This window comes from Microtus pennsylvanicus, chromosome X (genome assembly GCF_037038515.1).
Source record: "Microtus pennsylvanicus isolate mMicPen1 chromosome X, mMicPen1.hap1, whole genome shotgun sequence".
Taxonomy (NCBI): domain Eukaryota; kingdom Metazoa; phylum Chordata; class Mammalia; order Rodentia; family Cricetidae; genus Microtus; species Microtus pennsylvanicus.
In genome coordinates this window covers 135,042,370-135,052,267 of record NC_134601.1, presented here as the reverse complement: position 1 = coordinate 135,052,267, position 9,898 = coordinate 135,042,370, and the positions used below count along the sequence as shown (strand labels likewise).

General features: G+C 38.1%; 1 protein-coding gene across 2 annotated transcripts in view; it reads right to left on the bottom strand.

The window, feature by feature from the left end:
• Positions 1-4,467: 4,467 nt before the first annotated feature.
• Otc (ornithine transcarbamylase) overlaps positions 4,468-9,898 on the bottom strand; it is a 72,421-nt gene continuing 66,990 nt past the window's right edge. For both annotated transcript variants that reach the window (XM_075956664.1, XM_075956663.1), the window contains one exon: positions 4,468-4,878. In XM_075956664.1, the coding sequence (XP_075812779.1) occupies positions 4,819-4,878 (60 nt within the window). In that variant the 3' untranslated portion in view covers positions 4,468-4,818. The remainder of the gene's footprint in view (positions 4,879-9,898) is intronic.

Below are 9,898 nucleotides of genomic sequence, written 5' to 3'. Positions count from 1 at the left end.
CTCTCAGGTCTGTTGCATCTAGATGATACATTCCCTGTTATTAATTTGAATGTGTGAGAGGAAATATTTGCTATTACTAATATTCAGAATACTAATGTATGATCTTAACCGAAATGCTCATTACTAAATACAACCTTGTCGATATCTGTCTAGCTGCCTCTTCCTACTTCTCCTTCAGTGCCTGAAGGATGAGTAGTACTGACCCTCCACCTCCCAAAATACCTTATTCTAAGTCGTCTTTGATCCAGTTCCCTGGAAGCAGAGTCTGGGCTGGGAATTCTGGTGTAGGCAATGTACTGAGGAAGCATTCTTGGAAGAAAGGAAACAGCTTAGAGCAGTGAGGTTAAGCCAAGTATATTAGTTGCAGAGTGGCAGTGAATGTGACTTCCTGGCTGAGCGTGTTCTCTGAATCCTGAGAGCAGTACTCGAGAGAAATGGGTGGCTAAGAGCCATTATCAGACCATAACAACTGGTGATGGGGGAGGTGAGTGGAGAAATCCAGGCAAAGTGATCCAGAGGAACCTTCACCAGCAACTCTTACCTGGATGCTTTTGTGACTGTTTATAGTTTTTAGGTTTTTTTTTGTTTTGTTTTGTTTTTAGATTTTTCAAGATAGGGTTTCCCTATAGCTTTGGAGCCTGTCCTAGAAATAGCTCTGTCAACCAGGCTGACCTCAAACTCACAGAGATCCACCTGCCTCTGTTTCTTGAGTGGATTAAAGGCATGCACCACCACCTCCCGGCTTCTGTTTATAGTTTTAGATAGCCAGTGTCTATTTCTGCCTCATGTCAGATCCCTCCTTCTGTCTAGCCTCTAAACCCAAATCAGAACCATATCTCTGGACCAGCAAGTTTCCTATTCTCAACCATACCTGTGAAGAAATCAAGCCAAGTGGTTATATCCTAAACATATTTATAAAGGAGTACTTAGCCCAAGAATTATCACTCTCAAATGGGTATATATTAGAAACACTGTTGTTATTTCTTAATCTTTTCCCCTGTAAAATGAAGGTACAGACTAAATTCCTGTTAAATACTGTTCCATTTTTTGTTTTGTTTTAGTTTTTGAGACAGGGTTTCTCTGTGGCTTTGGAGCCTGTCCTAGAACTAGCTCTTGTAGCCCAGGCTGGCCTCGAAGTCACAGAGATCTGCCTGCCTCTGCCTCTCGAGTGCTGGGATTAGAGGCGTGCACCACCACCGCCTGGCAAATACTTTTCCATTTTTAAAATTAGTTTTCCTAATGGTTTTTGCTCAGAAAATAGTTGTACAAAAGCATGGAATAAAAACTAAATATAGTACTGTTGATAAAATCAAGTATTAATAAGACTGGAATGTTTAAGCCCATGACAAAGAATTGCATGCCATTTGACAGGACAATGTTTTTTTTAGCAATAACTGATACCATTTTTCTTGATGATTTAAAAGAAAAATTATTTTATATCATAGTCATAGAACTACAAAGTTGATCCATAAAACTTTGTTTCAGCTATTTGTAGCCTGAATCCACACAAAATCATCAAATGCCACCATTGTTTTTCTATAGGCTCTTAAAGAACTCCTCCCCTCGGTGGGACTTTTTTTTCACTGTTGCATATGCCTGAATAGGAGTTTCATTTTCACGAACGCTATGGGGAGAAGTCCCAACAGCAACAACCAAAGGCGTGTATTTTTCCTGGCTGAAAGGCCTGGAAGGCAACAACAGACTACCATTGAGGTGCAGATCAGGGCTCAACCTTGCTGTGCACTTTCCCTTGTGGTTTTTGCACAGGGTACAATTTGCACAGCCTCATATGACATTTCTGATGGCAGGACCTCTTGACCGACTTTCCATTTTCAGTATGACCCTTCATATTTGTCAAAAGGTAATCCATCCTGAAGAACTGCTAAGTCATGCCATCTCTGAAGATATGACTTCAAGAAGTCATCAATGAGAACTTCCAAGACAAGAAGGTCCTGAAGGAATGTGCCCTGGATATCTTGTCAATCAATATACACTCTCCACTCACTCTTACCACGTGAGAAGACTTGCCCTGGAACTTTAGCAATGGAAAAAGGAGTCCCCAGCATGGTAACTATGGTTCCAGGGTTATGTGCCGCTGTGGTTTGGATACAAACTATCCCCCAATGGTCGCATGCGTTTGACAGTTGGTCCCCAATAGATGGCACGTTTTGGAATACTGGGAAACTTACAGGAGGGGGAGTTGCACCGATAAAGGAAGGTCACCAGTGATAGGTCTTTGGCGATTATAGCCCGGGTTCTATGTCCACCCTAAGCCCTTTGCTCCCCGCACTGTCCAGATATGAACAAACTTCAAGGTCCTGCCACCAAGACCATGTGTTCTGCCATGCCTTCCCAGCAGCACCTTCGGGAGGTGAGCCACAATAAACGCCTCTTTTAGGTTGCTTTTGCCAGGTACTTTTGTCACAGCGAGGCAGGAAGGAAGCAGTATAACATGCCGTCAGTTGTTACTCTGGGAAGCTGTTTCTAGCCTGGGATCTTACATTAATCAAGTCATTAGAAATATGTACATTAGAATTATCTGACATTAAATTGTTTTTCTGAAAGTAACTAAAATTGATCGCCAAAAAATAAAATACAATAAAACCTACTGAAGATTCTTTCCCAATGTAGAAATCACTGCAGTGCAATTAAGTGTGCTTTTTCTATTTCCAATGTCACAGTGTTACAGAGAGCTTGTTAGAAAATAACTCTTTGGCTACTTTTATTAATTAAATGGATAGTATTTCTTATATATGCCAGGGGCCCAGGGGTCACTGTTAGAATTTTGTTAATCTTTGGAGTTTGGTGGTTTCATAAAGGTCAGCTGAGTAAGGAGGAAAGTGTAAGAAAATAAAAATAGCATTGAGAAAAACTTTTAAGGTCAAGCTTTCTTCTTCCACAATTTTTTTCTGATGATACAAATAATGCTTTCTTAAAATGAAAAGTTTTCAGAGCTAACAATTTCTTTTCAGTTTTGTTTAAAATAGAAGTTAAATCATGTGGAACAGAACAGTTGGAAAATCCTGAGGAAAAACTAACTACATCTTTTTTTTTAAGCAAAAAAAATGATTTCAAGTTATTTTGGTGGAGGAAGAACACTAGCCCATGCATGTGGCTCACTCAGGTAAAGTATGAGAACCTATCACCATGGGAGAGCATCTGGTACTTAGAAGACGATGGCTTTGTATATGTGCATAAGTATTTGTCCATGTGTGGGTATGAATGTTGAAGGTCAACATCTGCTATGTTCCTCAGTGGCTCCCCACATTATCTTTGGAGATGGATCCACTCACTAAACCTGGTACTCAGCTACAAGTCAGACTGACTGTCCAGTGAGCTCTGGGTATCAGCCTGTTCCCATGCCCCAATTCCCCCATGGCTGTGTTAGGGTTACACACACACAAACCACACCTGGCTTTTTCAACGTGGAGTTGGAAATCGGAATTCAGGTCCTCATGTTTGAAGGTGAACCTTCATAGTCCATGGAGTACCTGAGGGTTGGATTGTTCCAATATGCTTTGCTGGAAGAAGATTTTCCAGCAAACCTCATTCTATTTCTCTTTTAAGTGCTTCCAATAAACTTCAATAGATGTGAAGGTCACTTTTGACATTTACCGCAAAGTTTGATATTTTTCATGATATTACAGAATAATGTTTTATTGTATCTTCGTTGTAAATCTAATTTTTATTTATCTCTTGCTTACTCATTTAAGTCATAAATGTCTGCCAAAGAATATCAGTCAACCAGACTGAAAACATTTTTTTAAATAGAGGTGGAACATGAAGTAAATTACATTATTTGGTCCTGTGTAAAATTGTTATTTTTAAAGAACAACCACCTATATTATTTAGAATTTCAACTAAAACATTTAAAATCATATCATAGTCATTTGATGACACAAATTTTTATCATCTACAAAGGAGATCTATTCAAATTGTGATGAACATAGGTAGAGAGAAAATGACAAGCTAAAATAGGACAAATAGTATATTTACAGAAATAGTCGATTGTGGTATGAGTAGATTTGTGATAAACACGAGTGTGAAAGAATTAAATTGCTCTTACTGGAAAACTCAGAATCAAGGGCCACATCAGTTTCTAATGGACCTGCATTCCTAGATGGGTAACCACGGTTTTACCACATGCTAACAGAGCTTTTTCCCACTTGTACCATGAAGTAGTCAATACTTCATGATTGATGGGCACAGAGAGATAGATGCTCTTGAAGGACTCCCATCTTCCATAAGTGGTTGAAAGCCTTCAGTACGGTCAAGTTGTTATTTTTAAAGAATGTCATGATCTCTCTGTGCCCGTCTTCCTCATTGGCCTTAAAATTGTACTCTATTTGCAGGATGTCTGTCGTTTAACCTTCTCATTGGTCTTAACGCCCATGGCCATAGCCTACAGACCTCCTAGTAGCTGACTGCCTGGCAAATGTTTATTTATAAATGAGCACAAATGATCACTTATTAAGGTAATAAGCACAGATTACATTTAATGAGTTAGACATTATGCATTGCAAGCATAGTGTTTTATGTTTAATAGAAGGAAATGTGTATGATAATTAGTATGATACCCAAATGTAATTCAGAATGGTGAATTAAAGAGTCAGTTTAAACCCAGTCAAGCAGATATTAAAGTGAGTTGGCACTTAAACTACAGGCTTCAAGAAACTCTCACAATAACAAAGAAATAACATATGTTACTCATACCATGTATTAGGGATTTGTTTACATTTTAAATTCTTCTCTTTTTCCATAAACTGACTTATTCTGTTGCTAAAGAGCATTGGTTTTCTCTTGGGTTGTATCACAGCATCAAAACTTTGGCTTCTGGAGCATAGGTGTGTAGTCTGTTAGCAGGGATACCATGACAGCCTGGGATGGCATAAAAAAGAGAAAGAAATGGATAAGCATTAGTATAAGTCTGCCTTGGGACCTAAACCAAGAAAATTAGGTTTCAGTTTTTCACACCTAGAGTTAAAGTGTCTTTTCCCAAGGCCACAATGAAAGAACAGTTTTTAACTGGCATTTCCTTTTGTTTGGATAAAGGAAGGTCCCAAGACATTAGACAAACCCAAATATATGCATAAACTCTGTGTTTACTTAGGACTCCTTCCCTTGAAATGTGATGTCACGGTGCTCGCAATGATTGGGTGTTCCAGTCAGTAGTGAGAACATGGGCACTGGCTGGTTTTATGGCCAAATAATCCCTTCTAGCCTAGTTCCTCATGTTTACTCCATGATTTGGACACCTGGAATCTAGAGAAGTTTGGTAGAAGCCATATGTAAGTAATAAATGTAAACTATTTAGGCTAATGAATAATGCTTGCTCTCTGAATTTCTGACCCCTGGAAAAGAGGAGTAGCTCTATAGACAGGAGTGTAACTTGTTCTTGGGCTGTCAACCACAAATAGTTATTGTTGGTTTTACTTAACTCTCCCCAATATCCATGCTAAGGACAGTAGAAATTTATCAGAAAGACTAATAGTGAAAACGCACACATGCACGCACGCACGCACACACACACACACACGTACTCCTTTTGTGGATGCTGGGAACTGCACTCATGCCTTCTGCAAAAGCAGTATGCATTCCTAACTGCGGAGCTATCTCTCTAGCCCCATGAATGTCCTTTCAAACATTTAACTTATGCTGAGTAGTTTCTGTACATCATCACACCACTTTAAAACCTTTTATATTATATGAAGTGGTAAGAGGTATGAAGTGTAAACAATAAAGATGAGGTGCAATTCTTCTGAATGGTTGGTGGTAAGAAGTGGATCTGTACTTGCTTGTCCTGGGAATTTGATCTCTGTGCTCAGATAACTCTTGCCTCACTAAATCCTCAAGACCATTGGACGTTGCTTCTGCTTTTAACCTCAGCTTTTTCAAGTGAGAAAATCTGGTTAAATGAAATTAAGATATTTTCCAAAGATCAGAGAACTGAATTTAAACTCATTTTTAAAAGCCTACACTCCCAAACCAGTATAATATACTGCCTTTAGGGTAAAAAAAAATAAAATTCTTTGAATACATATTTAGGATGTCTTGCAAACATGCTTGTAGACATAATGCAGAACATCACAGACATGGTCATTGTTCTTAGGAATTATCTTTTTTCTCTCAGTTCAGTGGGAGAACAATAGACACAGAAATAAAAATACAAGGTATTACTTTTAAACAATAATATTTGAAAGTGGTTAAAAAGATGCTGAAGAATCTGAAAAAGCCTGGGATAAAACCGGACTCGCTGAACATAGCGGACAATGAGGACTACTGAGAACTCAAGAACAATGGCAGTGGCTTTTTGATCCTACTGCATGTACTGCCTTTGTGGGAGCCTAGGCAGTTTGGATGCTCACCTTACGAGACCTGGATGGAGGTGGGCGGTCCTTGGGCTTTCCACAGGTCAGGGAACCCTGATTGCTCTTAGGGCTGACGAGGGAGAGAGACTTGACCGGGGGAGGGGGAGGGAAATGGGAGGCGGTGGCGGGGAGGAAGCAGAAATCTTTAATAAATAATTAATAATAAAAAAAGAATGACAAAAAAAAGGAATCAAGTAAGAGTAAGCAGCCTAGGGAGGCCTTGGTAAAGAGTGACATTGATAAAAAGGACCCAGGGAGGCCACTCTAGGATACAAACATGTAACAGGAAAAACTGTTTAAGTTCTTTGAGGGGTTTATAGGTTAGGTCTGCATCTTCAGTTCTCCTTTATTGCTCATAGTCATACAACATGTCAAGCTGATAACACACACACACAATTAGAAATAGTGTTGCCAGGCAGACTCAAATTAAAATTTACACTTACATAGAGATGTCAGCGAAACAATACATTTTTACTATACATATATTCTAAATACCATATGGAATATGTTTATATTAAAATACATTGTTTATCTGAAATTGCAATTTAACTGGTCATAGTGTATTTAATCTGCCAATCCTAGCTTGGAGAGGAGTGAATAATTTCAAGTACTATGAATTGTATTTATAAAGGTGTTCCATACTTAAGGGCCATCCAGATAACAGAGCTTTTAAGTATATGCATTTTCAAGGGTTTCTTCAGGTTACTTTAGTAGCATGGGTTAAAAAATTTAGACAGAGAGAAAAAATCTACCAAGAGTTTTATAAGTATTGCTTTCTTACTAATCACATAAAAATACAAAACCAAACTCTCTGGAGAGGAAAGGGTGCCTTTTGTTAATGTTGCTAAATGAAAAGACCTAAAGAACTGTGCACTATGGAGAGAAGGGTTTGTTCATGAGAATGCTGGGAATAGATCTGTGGGAAAGTACTTAATGTGGAGGAGACCCTACAAAGGAACTGAACGAGCACACTTCTTGAAGAACTTACACATTTTAGGAATAAGATCTATGTTCTGAGCCTTTCAGTTGTCATTGTGTGCATCTCAGACATGGAAGCAAGGTCGCATCTTTTCTTCTTCCTTCCATCTTGATTTTAGAGGAAGTTATATAGTAGAAAATCATTCCCTAGAGTCGTGCTGCTCAATAGAACTGTCTGCAATGATGAAAAGACACTGCCTGTGCTGTCTAATATGGTAGCTACTAGCTACAGAAAATGTTGAACTGTGGGTTTTGAGGTTAGTTTGACCGAGAAATTGAATCTTCAATTTATTAAGTTTAATATAAATTTAAATAGCTATGTGTACCTAGTGGCTCTTGGACTGGTGGAACAATTGTAGGATATTGTCCATTTAGAGCATCCTGTAAAAATTATCACCGTGACCATTATGGACAAGCAGAGAATAATTTTATTGCCTATAAAACGTGGATGCAGTCTGGATGACCTCTAAGGTCTCATTCTGCTTGAGCGTGTTCTGCACTTAGAAATTGTAACAGGCCAGGTGAGGGCTGCATATTAGTCTCTTGTATTTTTATTTTAAATCCTCTGATGCCTGACAGAGCATCTGGCAAAGTCTGAAGCTCAAATCATGTGGCTGAAATGAATTGAACTCCTAGAGACCTCCAAATCCTCCAGCATAGACACAAGGAGGACAGCCATGAGTTGCTGCTACCTTTTCATCATTCATGCCAAGCTTGTTAATTAACCAGTCATGCCCCCACTTTTTGTTCTATACAACAGACACAAAATTTCCTTTCATATAGGACTCCAAGTAGCCGATTGATGACATTAGTGCCCTAAATAAAATGACGTCTCATTTGTAATCTCTATGACTCAGTGAGCTCATTTTATGTGTGAGAATATTGGGACAATTTATCCAAGATGACACAGATGGTCTGCATTGAAACACTTTGGTAGATGTTTCTTCATAGCCAGTTCAGCATTCTTTGAACTTTAGACTCTCTATATTCATTTTTAACATAGTCCTACCTTCTAGATCTCATTAAGATATTTTTTTCCTAATGATAGTATTCAAAGGCAAAGGGGGTGGTGAAACAACAGTACGACCTAGATGGATAAAGTGGGGTGTAAATATTCATTGTATGAATGTATGTCTTATAAACGTTTGAACCACATCAATACATTATACATTTATTTGGAAGTAAACTGAATTTAAACATGTTGTGTAATAAGCTTTCAAAGTTCAGAAACATAGACTTATCTCCATATTTGAGATTTTTAGAACTTTAAAAAGCATTTCCCCTAGTATTTCTCTAACCTTCCTTAACAGATTTACTTGGATCATCTTTGGCAACTTTAATTGCTCTCTGATAAAAAATAGAATCCAAGGGGCAATTTTCTGTCTTTTCCTAAGTTAAATGTTGGAGAGCTTCCATTTTCTATTTTTCACCATCTAGATCTTTAATACCCAAATGGTGGTCCATAATACAATGGCACCTGAATTATCTAGGTTCTCATTAGAAACACCAACTATCCAGCTTCATCTCTGAACTAGTAAACATAAACCTTCACTTAACAAGATACTTGGGTGAGTGAAATGAACACTAAATCTGCAGAGACTAGCTTATAACACCTTAGCTACTATACTAAACATTTCATGCATTAGTTAATGTTTACAATGATCCTCTTCTCACTGATAGGTAAAGAAAAAATAAGAAAGTAGTCCTTCCCAACTTGCTTTACTCTACTATGGTAATTATTAGAAGCTAATACTATGTTTTCTAGATTTCCTTGAAGCTTTAGTACAGGAATGGTAATGAGTTACATCCACTGAAGACGTGGAAATACAAGTGGACAACACACAATGGAAGCCATTCTCTGAATGACTGACTCTCTTCTTCTGTTCCGTGTGCAGGTAGAGCATCTGTTTCAGCTAGTGCATCTGAGTCCAATGGCTGTGGGTGGTTGTGCCTGGATTGTTTCTGGCTATAGAACACCCACAGTGGTTTGGGGTAATTTCTCTGCCTGTGATGTCCTTACTATGTGGTGCTCCATGATGATTCACTGAATCCCCTCTCCCAAGAGATTAAAAATCTCCATAATCTACATAGGATGGAGTCTGTTGTTTGCAGTTGAGACTCTGAGTGTACAGTAATTGAAATCGGTTAAACCAATTAAAAATGGTGGAGCTAACTTATAGCATGTGTGTATTCAGTTTTCCAGAAAAATTTCCCATTGAATAGCAATTTGCTATAAATTGAATTTGCAATAGCAAAGCAGTTTTTAAGGTTAATATTTCTCAGCATATCGGTGATAAAAATGATCAATGGTTTTGTCTGAAAGGGACAAAAAACTTCCGAAGCAAAATTTGATATGAATTTTGGAAATATTCTATTCCTATAAACACATATATCTATATGGCCAAGCTCAAACGGAGAACTTCAATCATTTGATTAATGTATCAAGAAAAGAATGAACAAGAAAAAGAAGAGAAAGAAGGAGATGGATTTTTAAAATCCATTTTATAGCAGGCACTGAATTAGCAGCTTCACTGAACACAGATAGATTAGAA